Source organism: Oncorhynchus nerka, unplaced genomic scaffold, assembly GCF_034236695.1.
Source record: "Oncorhynchus nerka isolate Pitt River unplaced genomic scaffold, Oner_Uvic_2.0 unplaced_scaffold_1000, whole genome shotgun sequence".
Taxonomy (NCBI): Eukaryota; Metazoa; Chordata; class Actinopteri; order Salmoniformes; family Salmonidae; genus Oncorhynchus; species Oncorhynchus nerka.
In genome coordinates, this window is record NW_027040303.1 from 116,644 (window position 1) to 137,363 (window position 20,720).

At 44.9% G+C, this 20,720-nt stretch overlaps 1 protein-coding gene and 1 long non-coding RNA gene across 2 annotated transcripts; both read right to left on the reverse strand.

Annotated features, from left to right (window-relative positions):
* Positions 1–354: 354 nt before the first annotated feature.
* On the reverse strand, positions 355–1,856 carry LOC135570299 (uncharacterized). Its single transcript, XR_010463507.1, has 3 exons — positions 1,556–1,856; positions 1,367–1,413; positions 355–975 (listed from the first exon to the last, which is right to left on the reverse strand). It is a non-coding gene; the product is annotated as an uncharacterized LOC135570299 (long non-coding RNA).
* Positions 1,857–4,649: 2,793 nt separating this feature from the next.
* Positions 4,650–7,561, reverse strand: LOC135570296 (NLR family CARD domain-containing protein 3-like). Its single transcript, XM_065016419.1, has 3 exons — positions 7,314–7,561; positions 5,146–6,943; positions 4,650–4,890 (listed from the first exon to the last, which is right to left on the reverse strand). Exons 1-3 carry the CDS (start codon positions 7,522–7,524, stop codon positions 4,665–4,667), a joined length of 2,235 nt encoding a protein of 744 aa, XP_064872491.1. The 5' UTR covers positions 7,525–7,561; the 3' UTR covers positions 4,650–4,664.
* Positions 7,562–20,720: the final 13,159 nt, after the last annotated feature.

The following is a 20,720-nucleotide window of genomic DNA, read 5'->3' on the forward strand; positions in this document are numbered from 1 at the left end:
CCAGTGTGTGTGTGTCCAGTGTGTGTGTGTGTCCAGTGTGTGTGTGTGTCCTGTGTGTGTGTGTCCTGTGTGTGTGTGTCCTGTGTGTGTGTGTCCTGTGTGTGTGTGTGTGTGTGTCCAGTGTGTGTGTGTGTCCTGTGTGTGTGTGTCCTGTGTGTGTGTGTCCTGTGTGTATGTGTCCTGTGTGTGTGTGTGTGTGTGTCCAGTGTGTGTGTGTGTCCTGTGTGTGTGTGTGTCCAGTGTGTGTGTGTGTCCAGTGTGTGTGTGTGTGTGTGTCCAGTGTGTGTGTGTGTCCAGTGTGTGTGTGTGTGTCCAGTGTGTGTGTGTGTGTCCAGAGTGTGTGTGTGTCCAGTGTGTGTGTGTGTCCAGTGTGTGTGTGTGTCCTGTGTGTGTGTGTCCTGTGTGTGTGTGTCCTGTGTGTGTGTGTCCAGTGTGTGTGTGTGTGTCAGGTTATTATTGACACTGAGTCGCCTTCCCACCAAACCCCAATCCCTGGATAGAGGGGCTCAGTGAATGTGGAGGTGAATGTGATCAGGTGGGTCAGTGTGTCAGAGGAGGCTCTATAGAAGGACAGAGTGCCGGCTGGCCAGTCCAGATACACTCCTACTCTGTGGGAGCTGGAGGAGGGGACGTCTATGGTAGTGGGATTATTATTGTGCCTGGCAATGTAACTGTTGACAGAGCAGAACAGACTCCAGGACTTGTCATTGTATCCAAGACGACAGTCCTTAACCCCTCCTCTCCTGTTGATTCCTTTATATGTCACTCCTATACCAGCCCTTCTCCCACTACACTCTACCTCCCAGTAACAGCGCCCAGTCAGACCCTCTCTACACAGCACCTGTTCACAGTCCTCAAATCTCTCTGGGTGATCAGGATACGGCTGCTCCTCTCTCCATGTCACTTTTCTGTTCTCCTCAGACAGAGAGAGGTGTCTGTTTACTGTGTTTGGGTCCAGTGTGAGATCACAGACATCTGATGGATGAAACCAGACACAATATTAGAAATCATCATCATTCACATTAGAATGTTAACTCACTTTTCACTCATTCATTTAATGTAGATGTTTCTAGGTATCAAAAGGAGAAGTTAAGGTAACTTGAGACTTGTTGAATGATCATATGTTATACTGTATGGTAATATAAAACACACTTATTCCCTTTAATTACACACACGCACGCACGCACACACACACACACAGTCAAAGCAACTCTTTGTAAACTTTGGTGTCCCTGATTTCTGCTTCTGTAGAACTACAGCTGATATTTAATATGACCAAGTCAGTAATGATGGTGGTCTTTGACTTTGACTTTACTTGAATTAAGACTTATTCTTAGTCATATTCTTCACAGCAGTCAACACTTACATTTTCTAAGTCCAGGTTTCATTCTGTTCTCTCCACCATGTTCCACACTGTAGCGGTAAGCAGAAGAACAGACAGTCATGAGGGATACACCTGAACTCACACACACACACACACACACACACATTCAGCACATAACTCTGATAAGTCCAACATGTCTGATATGAACATTGACATAAACCCTCTACATACTTGAGTTTCTCCAGTCTGCAGTGTGGATCCTCCAGTCCAGCAGAGAGCAGTCTGACTCCTGAGTCTCCTGGGTGATTGTAGCTCAGGTCCAGCTCTCTCAGGTGTGAGGGGTTTGACCTCAGAGCTGAGACCAGAGAAGCACAGCCTTCCTCTGTGACTAGACAGCCTGACAGCCTGCAAAGAGTCAAATCATATTAAAATCACACTGATATTCTTTGGTGGTGAATTTTTTTAGATATATCAGTGTCCTGAAAACTGCCATATCTATTCATAAATTAACATATCTGTGGAAGGACCACCAGAGGGCAGGCTGAGCTCATGGATAGCAGCCCAACAAGGCATGGGAGACGAGGTAACCAGAGGGCAGGCTGAGCTCATGGATAGCAGCCCAACAAGGCATGGGAGACGAGGTAACCAGAGGGCAGGCTGGGCTCATGGATAGTAGCCCAACAAGGCATGGGAGACGAGGTAACCAGAGGGCAGGCTGGGCTCATGGATAGTAGCCCAACAAGGCATGGGAGACGAGGTAACCAGAGGGCAGGCTGGGCTCATGGATAGTAGCCCAACAAGGCATGGGAGACAAGGTAACCAGAGGGCAGGCTGAGCTCATGGATAGCAGCCCAACAAGGCATGGGAGACGAGGTAACCAGAGGGCAGGCTGAGCTCATGGATAGTAGCCCAACAAGGCATGGGAGACAAGGTAACCAGAGGGCAGGCTGAGCTCATGGATAGCAGCCCAACAAGGCATGGGAGACGAGGTAACCAGAGGGCAGGCTGAGCTCATGGATAGTAGCCCAACAAGGCATGGGAGACAAGGTAACCAGAGGGCAGGCTGGGCTCATGGATAGTAGCCCAACAAGGCATGGGAGACGAGGTAACCAGAGGGCAGGCTGGGCTCATGGATAGTAGCCCAACAAGGCATGGGAGACGAGGTAACCAGAGGGCAGGCTGGGCTCATGGATAGTAGCCCAACAAGGCATGGGAGACGAGGTAACCAGAGGCAATTAAGCACAGCTGACGGTACTAATGACATACTCTCCTTCCCCTATAAGAGAGAGAATGGAACCAGCAGAGAAAGGGGGGGGGGAAACTATCTCTGGAAGATGGCCACCGAGACAGAGGAGCTATCCAGGAAGAACCACTAAGACGGTGACAATCCCGTGACTATTTGTTGTAGTTTAAAGATAAGCCTATTGTGTTCCTGTTTCATCTGGAGAAGAAGATGTATGTTTTTCCTTGGAAGATTTTCATTGATTATGTTGGACTGTTTGTGTTGACCAAATGCCCTCAATAGAGAACGGTGTTCAATCAAGAAAACCTACTCCTGACTCGTTTATTCCACCTTCCCGCTTTAGAGTGACGCCCAATTACTTGGTCCGCTCACATATCATTATTAGAAATGACAAATGATCAAAGTATTGCCTGGGCTGGGGGGCTAATCCACTACTGCAAATGAGTGGAGGAAATGCAGATATGAGTGTTCAGAAACATCTTCTATTCTTACTGACAATACAAGTGAAGTGCAGCCATGGAATATGGGACCAAATACTAAACGTATGACTACTTTAATACACTATAAGTGAATATAACCGAATAATTACGACTTTTCAAATGGGAGAACTACATACATAAAGTGCTTTCATATCTGATAATACTGACCTCAGAGTCTCCAGTTTACAGTGGGGATTCCCCAGTCCAGCAGAGAGCAGCTTCACTCCTGAATCCTTCAGGTCATTGTTACTCAGATCCAGCTCTCTCAGGTGTGAGGGGTTTGACCTCAGAGCTGAGACCAGAGAAGCACAGCCTTCCTCTGTGACTAGACAGCCTGACAGCCTGCAAAGAGTCAAATCATATTAAAATCACCTTGCTATTCTTTGTCGGTGAAACTTGTGGCAGTATATTTTTTCAAATTTTTTAGATATATCAGTGTCCTGAAAACTGACATATCTATTCATAAATGAAGAATTGGTTTGTGGGTTGTGTGTGTTCATCCACTACTGCAAATGAGTGCAGGAAATGCAGATATGATAAAAGCACTGACATTTGTTCAGCACTACTCACTACTCACTACTTATAAAGCACTGTGGGATCAGTACTCATTAAGCACCCTGGGATCACTACTCACTACTCATAAAGCACCCTGGGATCACTACTCACTACTCATAAAGCACCCTGGGATCACTACTCACTACTCATAAAGCACCCTGGGATCACTACTCACTACTCATAAAGCAACCTGGGATCACTACTCACTACTCATAAAGTACCCTGGGATCACTACTCACTACTCATAAACCACCCTGGGATCACTACTCACTACTCATAAAGCAACCTGGGATCACTACTCACTACTCATAAAGCACCCTGGGATCACTACTCACTACTCATAAAGCAACCTGGGATCACTACTCACTACTCATAGAGCACCCTGGGATCACTACTCATAAAGCACCCTGGGATCACTACTCACTACTCATAAACCACCCTGGGATCACTACTCATAAAGCAACCTGGGATCACTACTCACTACTCATAAACCACCCTGGGATCACTACTCACTACTCATAAAGCACCCTGGGATCACTACTCACTACTCATAAAGCACCCTGGGATCACTACTCACTACTCATAAAGCACCCTGGGATCACTACTCACTACTCATAAAGCACCCTGGGATCACTACTCACTACTCATAAAGCACCCTGGGATCACTACTCACTACTCATAAAGCACCCTGGGATCACTACTCACTACTCATAAACCACCCTGGGATCACTACTCACTACTCATAAAGCACCCTGGGATCACTACTCACTACTCATAAAGCACCCTGGGATCACTACTCACTACTCATAAAGCACCCTGGGATCACTACTCACTACTCATAAAGCACCCTGGGATCACTACTCACTACTCATAGAGCACCCTGGGATCACTACTCACTACTCATAAAGCACCCTGGGATCACTACTCATAAAGCACCCTGGGATCACTACTCACTACTCATAAAGCACCCTGGGATCACTACTCACTACTCACAAAGCACCCTGGGATCACTACTCATAAAGCACCCTGGGATCACTGAATATAACCGAATAATTACGACTTTTCAAATGGGAGAACTACATACATAAAGTGCTTTCATATCTGATAATACTGACCTCAGAGTCTCCAGTTTACAGTGGGGATTCCCCAGTCCAGCAGAGAGCAGCTTCACTCCTGAATCCTTCAGGTCATTGTTACTCAGATCCAGCTCTCTCAGGTGTGAGGGGTTTGACCTCAGAGCTGAGACCAGAGAAGCACAGCCTTCCTCTGTGACTCCACAGTCTGACAGCCTGACAAAGAGATCATCATGACTTCACAAACACACTGTTAATTTAACACCAGTAGTGTAGAAGGACAATGGTAGATGCATTTGGTTAATTTTCTCAAATAATCTTTCGTTTCCTAGAATTGTATGGTCATATTGTTATGCTAATGTGAAAATCAATTAATTTATTCAATATGTTTTTCAATATAATATGATATACATATTATAATACATATTTCTTCCTGGTGATTAGTTCTTAAATGTCATTTTATTTACTCACAGAACAGCTCTGGAGGCTTTGACCACTGGCAGCAGCCTCAGAAGACCTTCCTCTGATCTGGAGTATTTCTTCAGGTCAAACACATCCAGCTCCTTTTCTGAAGTCAGCAACACAAAGACCAGAGCTGACCACTGTGCAGGTGACAGGTTGGGTTTTGTGAGACTTCCTGAGCTCAGGAATCTTTGGATCTCCTTCACTAGAGAATGGTCATTCAGTTCATTCAGACAGTGGAACAGATTGATGCTCCTCTCTGGAGAGAGATTCTTCCTGATCTTCTCCTTGATGTACTTGACTGTTTCTTCATGGCTCTGTGAGCTGCTTCTTGTCTTTGTCAGTAGACCTCGTAAGTGCTTCTGATTGGACTCCAGTGAGAGGCCCAGAAGGAAGCGGAGGAAAAGGTCCAGGTTTCCCGTCTCACTTTGTAAGGCTTTATCCACAGCACTCTTGTAGACAGTAACTTTACGCCTTTGTTTGATCCTCACAGAAAAGTTCCTGGACGTTGATTGCAGTTTGTCCATTAGATTCTCATTGTTGTTGATGAATGAGAGGAACACATATACAGCAGCCAGAAACTCCTGAATGCTCAGATGAACAAAGCAGTACACCTTGTCCTGGTACAGCCCACATTCCTCTTTAAAGAGCTGTGTGCACAATCCTGAGTACACTGAGGCTTCATTAACATCAATGCCAGCATCTTTCAGGTCTTCTTCATAGAAAATCAGATTGCCCTTCACAAGCTGTTGAAAAGCCAGTTTTCCCAGTGACAGAATGATCTCTTTATTCCAGTGTGGACCTGTCTCTTCTTTCCCAAGATACTTTTCATTCTTCTGTTTGGTATGAAACACCACAAGGTGTGTGTACATCTCAGTCAGAGTCTTGGGCATCTCTTCTCTCTTATGTTTCAGCATGTGTTCAAGGACTGTTGCAGAAATCCAACAGAAGACTGGAATGTGGCACATGATGTGGAGGCTCCTTGATGTCTTTATGTGTGAGATGATTCTGCTGGCCAGGTCCTCATCACTGAATCTCTTCCTGAAGTACTCCTCCTTCTGTGGGTCATTGAACCCTCGTACCTCTGTCACCTGGTCAACACACCCTGAAGGGATCTTATTGGCTGCTGCAGGTCGGGTAGTTATCCAGAGGAGAGCAGAGGGGAGCAGATTTCCCTTGATGAGATTTGTCAGCAGAACATCCACTGAGGTTGACTCTGTGACGTCCCAACAGATCTTGTTCTTCTGGAAGTCTAGGGGCAGTCGGCACTCATCCAGACCATCAAAGATGAACAGAACTTTGTACTTGTCGTAGATGGAGATTCTTGATTGTTTGGTTTCCATTGAGAAGTGATTAAGAAGTTCAATGAAAGTGTGTTTGTCCTCTTTCATCAAATTCAGCTCCCGAAAAGGAAATGAAAATACAAATTGGACATCCTGATTTGCTTTTCCTTCAGCCCAGTCCAGAATGAACTTCTGCACAGAGACTGTTTTTCCAATGCCAGCGACTCCCTTTGTCAGCACAGTTCTGATAGGTTTGTCTTGTCCAGTTAAGGGTTTGAAGATGTCATTACATTTGATTGCAGTCTCTGGTCTTGCTTGTTTCCTGGTTGTTGTCTCAATCTGTCTCAGCTCATGTTCATTATTGACCTCTCCTGTTCCACCCTCTGTGATGTAGAGCTCTGTGTAGATCTTATTGAGAAGTGTTGGGTTTCCTTGTTTAGCGATCCCCTCAAATACACATTGAAACTTCTTCTTTAGATTAGATTTGAGTTCACGTTGGCAAATCACAGCAAGCTCATCTGAATCTAGAAATAACACAGAGGATATTAATATTACGTCTGTTTTAATGTCTACAGTATTGTAGGACTGTTATAAAGTTGTAAATTATAATAATGTATTCTCTTAACTGACTGTATAAATGTGTAAATGTATTCATAATGCATTACAGACTGGTGTGACTGATTATATTATTATTGGTATTATTGATGGTATTATTAATGTTCTCTCTCTAAATGAATCACCACAACACATCCCTGCTGCTACTTGATGAGGTCACTAGGTGTTGTGTTAAGGCTGCTACAATATCATTGAGTTACACAGCTACTTTAGCTGTACTTTAGCTACAGCTTTTAAATGTTATAAAACACCATTCAACATGAGGCAGACAGATCTTACATTTCTCCAGTGTGTCAGCAAGCTCCTTCTGGTTCATTTTCCTCAGGATGTGCAGTGTGATCTTCAGAGCCCCCTCTCTGGCACTGCTCTCCTGCTTCTCATCTTCAGCATCCACCACTTCCTTATCCTGCTTCTGACTCTCAAAGCCTTCTGGGAGTTCTGGACTAAGAATCCTCTTGAACATCTTCAGCTCGTTCTTCACAAATGTCATAATTTTATCTTCAAGCAACTGAAATAAATAAAGTAAATAAGTTAAGCAAGATAATAAATGCTTTCTCATCAACACATTAATGAATGATTGACAGATCAACTTTACTTGAGGAAAACAAAAACAAATGTACATAACAGGACCACATACACTGAATATGGAGGCCAGGTCTGTTTGATGACTCTGGGAAGACTGACCACTGAGAATCTCTGACTCTGATCTCTCCTGTTGGTTTCTGTGGACGAAACATGAGATTACATCTCCTCATCCAGGGAGTACACACATTTACATTACATTTACATTTAAGCACACACACACACACACACACACACACACACACACACACACTGAGGGAATGTTGTGTTTGTTTAATATTGTTTTAGGACTATGAGAATGGACAAAAGGATTAGCCTATGGATTATGAAAACAACAACAATAAATGGGAAAATGGGAGAGGAGAAATGACTAGAGACAGTGTTGTTTAACTCACTGACCATGACCCATGAGTTCTTCTTACCTTTGTTCAGTAGAAAAGTCTCCCTCTCTAAACTCTATCGGATGTTCCATAGACCGGTAACTCTTCATGGACACACAGCTGGGAACAGGGGAGGCTGGTCTCTCCTGCTTGATTGGGCTTCAACACAACAGAGACAAACATTACATCTCTCATCTACTCTGAGCTCAGATTCCAAAACGCTATATGTCACTTTTCAGAAATGTTCGTAAATGAGCTTTTATTGTTTATAGAAATTATGAATGAGATGTTTTTTTCACTATCTAATCATGAGATGTGGTCGTTCAATGACAGCATGTATTTGTTCAATGTCTTTCACTTGATGTTTCATTTCAGAGAGAAAAATAATAATGTTTATTTTGCTAAAAGCTATATATCTGCCTCACTCTCAGAGAAATCAGTAGTTCTGCTAGGTTTAACACAGTAATAATATATATCTGCCTCACTCTCAGTGAAATCATTAGAACTGCTAGGTTTTACACAGTAATAATATATATCTGTCTCACTCTCAGAGAAATCAGTAGTACTGCTAGGTTTTATACAGTAATAATATATATCTGTCTCACTCTCAGAGAAATCAGTAGTACTGCTAGGTTTTATACAGTAATAATATATATCTGCCTCACTCTCAGAGAAATCAGTAGTACTGCTAGGTTTTATACAGTAATAATATATATCTAGGTTTTACACAGTAATAATATATATCTGCCTCACTCTCAGAGAAATCAGTAGTACTGCTAGGTTTTATACAGTAATAATATATATCTGCCTCACTCTCAGAGAAATCAGTAGTACTGCTAGGTTTTATACAGTAATAATATATATCTGCCTCACTCTCAGAGAAATCAGTAGTACTGCTAGGTTTTATACAGTAATAATATATATCTAGGTTTTACACAGTAATAATATATATCTGTCTCACTCTCAGAGAAATCAGTAGTACTGCTAGGTTTTACACAGTAATAATATATATCTGCCTCACTCTCAGAGAAATCAGTAGTACTGAAACCTTCCGGGTTGGAGCGAGCGGTCGCATCTGCACTCGGTCCGCAGGTAGTATTACATTTCATTACATTTCATTATAGTACAACGGTTTGATTTGTCTAATCTTAGCAATTTCTTCTTAGCTAGCTACATAGCCGTCTTTGTATCATAGATAATTGCGTAATTATCGTATTTCGTCGTCCTAACGCAGTCTACACTGCCCTGCAGCTAGCCAGCTAGCTAACGTCCACCGTTAGCTAGTCCACCGTCTACCGATTAGCAGCACAACTATTACACTCAACTGAACGACTTGATTAGTGTAGTGTTAGCTAGCTACATAGTTGTCTTTGCTGTCTTCGTATCCAAGATAATTGTGTAGTTTAGAGTGTGTAGTTTTATGTCGTCCTTAACATAGGAGACTCTGCTAGCTAGCCAACAGCTAGCCAACGTCTACCGAACAGAACTTCTGCACTCAACAATCCGGGTCGCATTTCGCTTCGCTCCACAGGTAGTATCACATTTTTCATTTCATTTCATTACAGTACAACGGCTTGATTTGTTTGATCGTAGCTAGCTACATAGCTAGCTACATAGCCGTCTTTGTATCAAAGATAATTGTGTAGTCTAGAGCGATTTCCTAGGTTAGCTAGCCAGCTATTGTCGTTCTTTAACGCAACGTAACGTAATCAACACTGCTAGCTAGCCAGCTAGCCCCGAATAGCAGCACAGTAGAAACTATTACACTCAACGGAACGACTTGATTAGTGTAGTGTCAACAACGCAGCCAATGCCAGCTAGCCTACATAGTCAACAACGCAGCCTCTGCCAGCTAGCCTACTTCAGCAGTACTGTATCATTTTAATCATTTTAGTCAATAAGATTCTTGCTACGTAAGCTTAACTTCCTGAACACTCGAGACGTGTAGTCCACTTGTCATTCCAATCTCCTTTGCATTAGCGTAGCCTCTTGTGTAGCCTGTCAACTATGTGTCTGTCTATCCCTGTTCTCTCCTCTCTGCACAGACCATACAACGCTCCACACCGCGTGGCCGCGCCACCCTAATCTGGTGGTCCCAGCGCACGACCCACGTGGAGTTCCAGGTCTCCGGTAGCCTCTGGAACTGCCGATCTGCGGCCAACAAGGCAGAGTTCATCTCAGCCTATGTCTCCCTCCAGTCCTCGACTTCTTGGCACTGACGGAAACATGGATCACCACAGACAACACTGCTACTCCTACTGCTCTCTCTTCGTCTGCCCACGTGTTCTCGCACACCCGAGAGCTTCTGGTCAGCGGGTGGTGGCACCGGGATCCTCATCTCTCCCAAGTGGTCATTCTCTTTTCTCCCTTACCCATCTGTCTATCGCCTCCTTTGAATTCCATGCTGTCACAGTTACCAGCCCTTTCAAGCTTAACATCCTTATCATTTATCGCCCTCCAGGTTCCCTCGAGAGTTCATCAATGAGCTTGATGCCTTGATAAGCTCCTTTCCTGAGGACGGCTCACCTCTCACAGTTCTGGGCGACTTTAACCTCCCCACGCCTACCTTGACTCATTCCTCTCTGCCTCCTTCTTTCCACTCCTCTCCTCTTTGACCTCACCCTCTCACCTTCCCCCTACTCACAAGGCAGGAAATACGCTCGACCTCATCTTTACTAGATGCTGTTCTTCCACTAACCTCGTTGCAACTCCCTCCAAGTCTCCGACCACTACCTTGTATCCTTTTCCCTCTCGCTCTCATCCAACACTTCCCACACTGCCCCTACTCGGATGGTATCGCGCCGTCCCAACCTTCGCTCTCTCTCCCCCGCTACTCTCTCTCTCTTCCATCCTATCATCTCTTCCCTCTGCTCAAACCTTCTCCAACCTATCTCCTGATTCTGCCTCCTCAACCCTCCTCTCCTCCCTTTCTGCATCCTTTGACTCTCTATGTCCCCTATCCTCCAGGCCGGCTCGGTCCTCCCTCCCGCTCCGTGGCTCGACGACTCATTGCGAGCTCACAGAACAGGGCTCCGGGCAGCCGGCGGAAATGGAGGAAAACTCGCCTCCTGCGGACCTGACATCTTTTCACTCCCTCCTCTCTACATTTTCCTCTTCTCTCTCTGCTGCTAAAGCCACTTTCTACCACTCTAAATTCCAAGCATCTGCCTCTAACCCTAGGAAGCTCTTTGCAACCTTCTCCTCCCTCCTGAATCCTCCTCCCCCCCCCCCTCCCCTCTCTGCAGATGACTTCGTCAACCATTTTGAAAAGAAGGTCGACGACATCCGATCCTCGTTTGCTAAGTCAAACGACACCGCTGGTTCTGCTCACACTGCCCTACCCTGTGCTCTGACCTCTTTCTCCCTCTCTCTCCAGATGAAATCTCGCGTCTTGTGACGGCCGGCCGCCCAACAACCTGCCCGCTTGACCCTATCCCCTCCTCTCTTCTCCAGACCATTTCCGGAGACCTTCTCCCTTACCTCACCTCGCTCATCAACTCATCCCTGACCGCTGGCTACGTCCCTCCGTCTTCAAGAGAGCGAGAGTTGCACCCCTTCTGAAAAAACCTACACTCGATCCCTCCGATGTCAACAACTACAGACCAGTATCCCTTCTTTCTTTTCTCTCCAAAACTCTTGAACGTGCCGTCCTTGGCCAGCTCTCCCGCTATCTCTCTCAGAATGACCTTCTTGATCCAAATCAGTCAGGTTTCAAGACTAGTCATTCAACTGAGACTGCTCTTCTCTGTATCACGGAGGCGCTCCGCACTGCTAAAGCTAACTCTCTCTCCTCTGCTCTCATCCTTCTAGACCTATCGGCTGCCTTCGATACTGTGAACCATCAGATCCTCCTCTCCACCCTCTCCGAGTTGGGCATCTCCGGCGCGGCCCACGCTTGGATTGCGTCCTATCTGACAGGTCGCTCCTACCAGGTGGCGTGGCGAGAATCCGTCTCCACACCACGTGCTCTCACCACTGGTGTCCCCAAGGGCTCTGTTCTAGGCCCTCTCCTATTCTCGCTATACACCAAGTCACTTGGCTCTGTCATAACCTCACATGGTCTCTCCTATCATTGCTATGCAGACGACACACAATTAATCTTCTCCTTTCCCCCTTCTGATGACCAGGTGGCGAATCGCATCTCTGCATGTCTGGCAGACATATCCGTGTGGATGACGGATCACCACCTCAAGCTGAACCTCGGCAAGACGGAGCTGCTCTTCCTCCCGGGGAAGGACTGCCCGTTCCATGATCTCGCCATCACGGTTGACAACTCCATTGTGTCCTCCTCCCAGAGCGCTAAGAACCTTGGCGTGATCCTGGACAACACCCTGTCGTTCTCAACTAACATCAAGGCGGTGGCCCGTTCCTGTAGGTTCATGCTCTACAACATCCGCAGAGTACGACCCTGCCTCACACAGGAAGCGGCGCAGGTCCTAATCCAGGCACTTGTCATCTCCCGTCTGGATTACTGCAACTCGCTGTTGGCTGGGCTCCCTGCCTGTGCCATTAAACCCCTACAACTCATCCAGAACGCCGCAGCCCGTCTGGTGTTCAACCTTCCCAAGTTCTCTCACGTCACCCCGCTCCTCCGCTCCCTCCACTGGCTTCCAGTTGAAGCTCGCATCCGCTACAAGACCATGGTGCTTGCCTACGGAGCTGTGAGGGGAACGGCACCTCAGTACCTCCAGGCTCTGATCAGGCCCTACACCCAAACAAGGGCACTGCGTTCATCCACCTCTGGCCTGCTCGCCTCCCTACCACTGAGGAAGTACAGTTCCCGCTCAGCCCAGTCAAAACTGTTCGCTGCTCTGGCCCCCCAATGGTGGAACAAACTCCCTCACGACGCCAGGACAGCGGAGTCAATCACCACCTTCCGGAGACACCTGAAACCCCACCTCTTTAAGGAATACCTAGGATAGGATAAAGTAATCCCTCTCACCCCCCCTCCCCCTTAAAAGATTTAGATGCACTACTGTTCCACTGGATGTCATAAGGTGAATGCACCAATTTGTAAGTCGCTCTGGATAAGAGCGTCTGCTAAATGACTTAAATGTAAATGTATGTAAATGTACTGCTAGGTTTTACACAGTAATAATATATATCTGCCTCACTCTCAGAGAAATCAGTAGTACTGCTAGGTTTTACACAGTAATAATATATATCTGTCTCACTCTCAGAGAAATCAGTAGTACTGCTAGGTTATATACAGTAATAATATATATCTGCCTCACTCTCAGAGAAATCAGTAGTACTGCTAGGTTTTACACAGTAATAATATATATCTGCCTCACTCTCAGAGAAATCAGTAGTACTGCTAGGTTTTACACAGTAATAATATATATCTGCCACACTCTCAGTGAAATCAGTAGTACTGCTTTTAGGTTTTATAAATCAGTACTAATATATATCTGTCTCACTCTCAGTGAAATCAGTAGTACTGCTAGGTTTTACACAGTAATAATATATATCTGTCTCACTCTCAGAGAAATCAGTAGTACTGCTAGGTTTTACACAGTAATAATATATATCTGTCTCACTCTCAGAGAAATCAGTAGTACTGCTAGGTTTTACACAGTAATAATATATATCTGCCTCACTCTCACAGTAGTACTCAGTGAAATCAGTAGTACTGCTAGGTTTTACACAGTAATAATATATATCTGCCTCACTCTCAGTGAAATCAGTAGTACTGCTAGGTTTTAGTAATAATATATATCTGTCTCACTCTCAGAGAAATCAGTAGTACTGCTAGGTTATATACAGTAATAATATATATCTGCCTCACTCTCAGAGTAATCAGTAGTACTACTAGGTTTTATACAGTAATAATATATATCTGCCTCACTCTCAGAGTAATCAGTAGTACTGCTAGGTTTTACACAGTAATAATATATATCTGCCTCACTCTCAGTGAAATCAGTAGTTTGTTTTCGAGTTGCTGTGCGTTTTGTTGCCAACCTATTTTGCTACCTGACAACTTTACGGTTTTCACTTTTTAATTACCGTTCATATATTTATTTATTTTTCCTCAACTTTTTCACTCCGGACGCTTTATCTGGACACGATTCGTCAGGACCTCCAACAGCCGAAGCTAAGTAGTAACATTAACATGATGCCTTCTAATTGCAGCCGCTGTGCTCGCCTTTACGGCGAGGATAGCTGTACTGCAAGCCCAGCTTCAGACGCAATCGTTAGGCAAGGGTAATTTTAGTGTAGGAAAGGATGAAACAGCGTCTGTGCCACCAGTAAGTACAGATAGTAGTATAAATCCCCTGGCACAGTCCCCGCAGCCGGACAACTTTCTCACGGTTTCTGGAAGGAAATGCTGTAGGAACGCTCAACCGGTGTCGCTCATTCAGCCGACAGAAACTTTCAACCGGTTTTCCCCATTAAGCAGCGGGTCGGTGTCAGAGGCCGAGTCTTCTCTGGTCTCTACTCCTCCCGTTACGGGGTCTGAGACGCCGAAGCTTCCCACCATTAGCTCTGACAAATTGAAAACTCTAGTCATTGGCGACTCCATTACCCGCAGTATTAGACTTAAAGCGAATCATCCAGCGATCATACACTGTTTACCCGGGGCAGGGCTACCGACGTTAAGGCTAATCTGAAGATGGTGCTGGCTAAAGCTAAAACTGGCGAGTGTAGAGAGTATAGAGATATTGTTATCCACGTCGGCACCAACGATGTTAGGATGAAACAGTCAAAGATCACCAAGCGCAACATAGCTTCTGCGTGCATATCAGCTAGAAAGATGTGTCGGCATCGAGTAATTGTCTCTGGCCCCTCCCAGTTAGGGGAGTGATGAGCTCTACAGCAGAGTCTCACAACTCAATCGCTGGTTGAAAACTGTTTTCTGCCCCTCCCAAAAGATAGAATTTGTAGATAATTGGCCCTCTTTCTGGGACTCACCCACAAACAGGACCAAGCCTGACCTGCTGAGGAGTGACGGACTCCATCCTAGCTGGAGGGGTGCTCTCATCTTATCTACCAACATAGACAGGGCTCTAACTCCTCTAGCTCCACAATGAAATAGGGTGCAGGCCAGGCAGCAGGCTATTAGCCAGCCTGCCAGCATAGTGGAGTCTGCCACTAGCATAGTCAGTGTAGTCAGCTCAGCTATCACCATTGAGACCGTGTCTGTGCCTCGACCTAGGTTGGGCAAAACTAAACATGGCGGTGTTCGCCTTAGCAATCTCACTAGGATAAAGACCACCTCCATTCCTGTCATTACTGAAAGAGATCATGATACCTCACTTCTCAAAATAGGGCTACTTAATGTTAGATCCCTTACTTCAAAGGCAATTATAGTCAATGAACTAATCACTGATCATAATCTTGATGTGATTGGCCTGACTGAAACATGGCTTAAGCCTGATGAATTTACTGTGTTAAATGAGGCCTCACCTCCTGGCTACACTAGTGACCATATCCCCGTGCATCCCGCAAAGGCGGAGGTGTTGCTAACATTTACGATAGCAAATTTCAATTTACAAAAAAAAAAATGACGTTTTCGTCTTTTGAGCTTCTAGTCATGAAATCTATGCAGCCTACTCAATCACTTTTTATAGCTACTGTTTACAGGCCTCCTGGGCCATATACAGTGTTTCTCACTGAGTTCCCTGAATTCCTATCGGACCTTGTAGTCATTGCAGATAATATTCTAATCTTTGGTGACTTTAATATTCACATGGAAAAGTCCACAGACCCACTCCAAAAGGCTTTCGAGCCATCATCGACTCAGTGGGTTTTGTCCAACATGTCTCTGGACCCACTCACTGTCACAGTCATACGCTGGACCTAGTTTTGTCCCATGGAATAAATGTTGTGGATCTTAATGTTTTTCCTCATAATCCTGGACTATCGGACCACCATTTTATTACGTTTGCAATTGCAACAAATAATCTGCTCAGACCCCAACCAAGGAACATCAAAAGTCGTGCTATAAATTCACAGACAACACAAAGATTCCTTGATGCCCTTCCAGACTCCCCTCTGCCTACCCAAGGACGCCAGAGGACAAAAATCCGTTAACCACCTAACTGAGTATCTCAATTTAACCTTGCGCAATACCTAGATGCAGTTGCACCCCTAAAAACTAAAAAAATGTCTCATAAGAAACTAGCTCCCTGGTACACAGAAAATACCCGAGCTCTGAAGCAAGCTTCCAGAAAATTGGAACGGAAATGGCGCCACACCAAACTGGAAGTCTTCCGACTAGCTTGGAAGGACGGTACCGTGCAGTACCGAAGAGCCCTTACTGCTGCTCGATCATCCTATTTTTCTAACTTAATTGAGGAAAATAAGAACAATCCGAAATTCCTTTTGATACTGTCGCAAAGCTAACTAAAAGCAGCATTCCCCAAGAGAGGATGACTTTCACTTTAGCAGTGATAAATTCATGAACTTCTTTGAGGAAAAGATTATGATTATTAGAAAGCAAATTACGGACTCCTCTTTAAACCTGCGTATTCCTCCAAACCTCAGTTGTCCTGAGTCTGCACAACTCTGCCAGGACCTAGGATCAAGAGAGACGCTCAAGTCTTTTAGTACTATATCTCTTGACACAATGATGAAAATAATCATGGCCTCTAAACCTTCAAGCTGCATACTGGACCCTATTCCAACTAAACTACTGAAAGAGCTGCTTCCTGTGCTTGGCCCTCCTATGTTGAACATAATAAACGGCTCTCTATCCACTGGATGTGTACCAAACTCACTAAAAGTGGCAGTAATAAAGCCTCTCTTGAAAAAGCCAAACCTTGACCCAGAAAATATAAAAAACTATCGGCCTATATCGAATCTTCCATTCCTCTCAAAAATTTTAGAGAAGGCTGTTGCGCAGCAACTCACTGCCTTCCTGAAGACAAACAATGTATACGAAATGCTTCAGTCTGGTTTTAGACCCCATCATAGCACTGAGACGGCACTTGTGAAGGTGGTAAATGACATTTTAATGGCAACGGACCGAGGCTCTGCATCTGTCCTCGTGCTCCTAGACCTTAGTGCTGCTTTTGATACCATCGATCACCACATTCTTTTGGAGAGATTGGAAACCCAAATTGGTCTACACGGACATGTTCTGGCCTGGTTTAGATCTTATCTGTCGGAAAGATATCAGTTTGTCTCTGTGAATGGTTTGTCCTCTGACAAATCAACTGTAAATTTCGGTGTTCCTCAAGGTTCTGTTTTAGGACCACTATTGTTTTCACTATATATTTTACCTCTTGGGGATGTTATTCGAAAACATAATGTAAACTTTCACTGCTATGCGGATGACACACAGCTGTACATTTCAATGAAACATGGTGAAGCCCCAAAATTGCCCTCGCTAGAAGCATGTGTTTCAGACATAAGGAAGTGGATGGCTGCAAACTTTCTACTATTAAACTCGGACAAAACAGAGATGCTTGTTCTAGGTCCCAAGAAACAAAGAGATCTTCTGTTGAATCTGACAATTAATCTTAATGGTTGTACAGTCGTCTCAAATAAAACTGTGAAGGACCTCGGCGTTACTCTGGACCCTGATCTCTCTTTTGAAGAACATATCAAGACCATTTCGAGGACAGCTTTTTTCCATCTACGTAACATTGCAAAAATCAGAAACTTTCTGTCCAAAAATGATGCAGAAAAATTAATCCATGCTTTTGTCACTTCTAGGTTAGACTACTGCAATGCTCTATTTTCCGGCTACCCGGATAAAGCACTAAATAAACTTCAGTTAGTGCTGAATACGGCTGCTAGAATCCTGACTAGAACCAAAAATTTGATCATATTACTCCAGTGCTAGCCTCTCTACACTGGCTTCCTGTCAAAGCAAGGGCTGATTTCAAGGTTTTACTGCTAACCTACAAAGCATTACATGGGCTTGCTCCTACCTATCTCTCTGATTTGGTCCTGCCGTACATACCTACACGTACGCTACGGTCACAAGACGCAGGCCTCCTAATTGTCCCTAGAATTTCTAAGCAAACAGCTGGAGGCAGGGCTTTCTCCTATAGAGCTCCATTTTTATGGAACGGTCTGCCTACCCATGTCAGAGACGCAAACTCGGTCTCAACCTTTAAGTCTTTACTGAAGACTCATCTCTTCAGTGGGTCATATGATTGAGTGTAGTCTGGCCCAGGAGTGGGAAGGTGAACGGAAAGGCTCTGGAGCAACGAACCGCCCTTGCTGTCTCTGCCTGGCCGATTCCCCTCTTTCCACTGGGATTCTCTGCCTCTACCCTGTTACGGGGCTGAGTCACTGGCTTACTGGGGCTCTCTCATGCCGTCCCTGGGGGGGGGTGCGTCACCTGGGTGGGTTGATTCACTGTTGTGGTCGGCCTGTCTGGGTTGGCGCCCCCTTGGGTTGTGCCGTGGCGGAGATCTTTGTGGGCTATACTCGGCCTTGTCTCAGGATGGTAAGTTGGTGGTTGAAGATATCCCTCTAGTGGTGTGGGGGCTGTGCTTTGGCAAAGTGGGTGGGGTTATATCCTTCCTGTTTGGCCCTGTCCGGGGTGTCCTCTGATGGGGCCACAGTGTCTCCTGACCCCTCCTGTCTCAGCCTCCAGTATTTATGCTGCATTAGTTTATGTGTCGGGGGCTAGGGTCAGTTTGTTATATCTGGAGTACTTCTCCTGTCCTATTCGGTGTCCTGTGTGAATCTAAGTGTGCGTTCTCTAATTCTCTCTCCTTCTCTCTTTCTTTCTCTCTCTCGGAGGACCTGAGCCCTAGGACCATGCCCCAGGACTACCTGACATGATGACTCCTTGCTGTCCCCAGTCCACCTGGCCATGCTGCTGCTCCAGTTTCAACTGGCCTGGGCCCTAGGACCATGTCCCAGGACTACCTGACATGATGACTCCTTGCTGTCCCCAGTCCACCTGGCCATGCTGCTGCTCCAGTTTCAACTGTTCTGCCTTACTATTATTCAACCATGCTGGTCATTTATGAACATTTGAACATCTTGGCCACGTTCTGTTATAATCTCCACCCGGCACAGCCAGAAGAGGACTGGCCACCCCACATATGCTCTCTCTAATTCTCTCTTTCTTTCTCTCTCTCTCGGAGGACCTGAGCCCTAGGACCGTGCCCTAGGACTACCTGACATGATGACTCCTTGCTGTCCCCAGTCCACCTGACTGTGCTGCTGCTCCAGTTTCAACTGTTCTGCCTTATTATTATTCGACCATGCTGGTCATTTATGAACATTTGAACATCTTGGCCACGTTCTGTTATAATCTCCACCCGGCACAGCCAGAAGAGGACTGGCCACCCCACATATGCTCTCTCTAATTCTCTCTTTCTTTCTCTCTCTCGGAGGACCTGAGCCCTAGGACCGTGCCCCAGGACTACCTGACATGATGACTCCTTGCTGTCCCCAGTCCACCTGACTGTGCTGCTGCTCCAGTTTCAACTGTTCTGCCTTATTATTATTCGACCATGCTGGTCATTTATGAACATTTGAACATCTTGGTCATGTTCTGTTATAATCTCTACCCGGCACAGCCAGAAGAGGACTGGCCACCCCACATAGCCTGGTTCCTCTCTAGGTTTCTTCCTAGGTTTTGGCCTTTCTAGGGAGTTTTTCCTAGCCACCGTGCTTTTACACCTGCATTGTTTGCTGTTTGGGGTTTTAGGCTGGGTTTCTGTACAGCACTTTGAGATATCAGCTGATGTACGAAGGGCTATATAAATAAATTTGATTTGATTTGATTTGATTAGTACTGCTAGGTTTTACACAGTAATAATATATATCTGCCTCACTCTCAGAGAAATCAGTAGTACTGCTAGGTTTTACACAGTAATACTATATATCTGCCTCACTCTCAGAGAAATCAGTAGTACTGCTAGGTTATATACAGTAATAATATATATCTGTCTCACTCTCAGTGAAATCAGTAGTACTGCTAGGTTTTACACAGTAATAATATATATCTGCCTCACTCTCAGTGAAATCAGTAGTACTGCTAGGTTTTACACGGTAATAATATATATCTGCCTCACTCTCAGTGAAATCAGTAGTACTGCTAGGTTTTACACAGTAATAATATATATCTGCCTCACTCTCAGAGTAATCAGTAGTACTACTAGGTTTTACACAGTAATAATATATATCTGCCTCACTCTCAGTGAAATCAGTAGTACTGCTAGGTTTTACACAGTAATAATATATATCTGCCTCACTCTCAGTGAAATCAGTAGTACTGGTAGGTTTTACACAGTAATAATATATATCTGCCTCACTCTCAGTGAAATCAGTAGTACTGCTAGGTTTTACACAGTAATAATATATATCTGCCTCACTCTCAGTGAAATCAGTAGTACTGGTAGGTTTTACACAGTAATAATATATATCTGCCTCACTCTCAGAGAAATCAGTAGTACTGCTAGGTTTTACACAGTAATAATATATATCTGCCTCACTCTCAGTGAAATCAGTAGTACTGCTAGGTTTAACACAGTAATAATATATATCTGCCTCACTCTCAGAGAAATCAGTAGTACTGCTAGGTTTTATACAGTAATAATATATATCTGCCCCACTCTCAGAGAAATCAGTAGTACTGCTAGGTTTTACACAGTAATAATATATATCTGCCTCACTCTCAGTGAAATCAGTAGTACTGCTAGGTTTTACACAGTAATAATATATATCTGCCCCACTCTCAGAGAAATCAGTAGTACTGCTAGGTTTTACACAGTAATAATATATATCTGCCTCACTCTCAGTGAAATCAGTA

Bases quoted from the DNA above. Each gene is read 5' to 3' on its own strand.
- LOC135570296 (XM_065016419.1), bottom strand. From the start codon at position 7,524: ATGACATTTGTGAAGAACGAGCTGAAGATGTTCAAGAGGATTCTTAGT. The intron at 6,944-7,313 runs GTAAGATCTGTC...TGTTATTTCTAG, and splicing joins TGCTGACACACTGGAGAAAT to ATTCAGATGAGCTTGCTGTG. The intron at 4,891-5,145 runs GTGAGTAAATAA...TCTCTTTGTCAG, and splicing joins AAAGCCTCCAGAGCTGTTCT to GCTGTCAGACTGTGGAGTCA.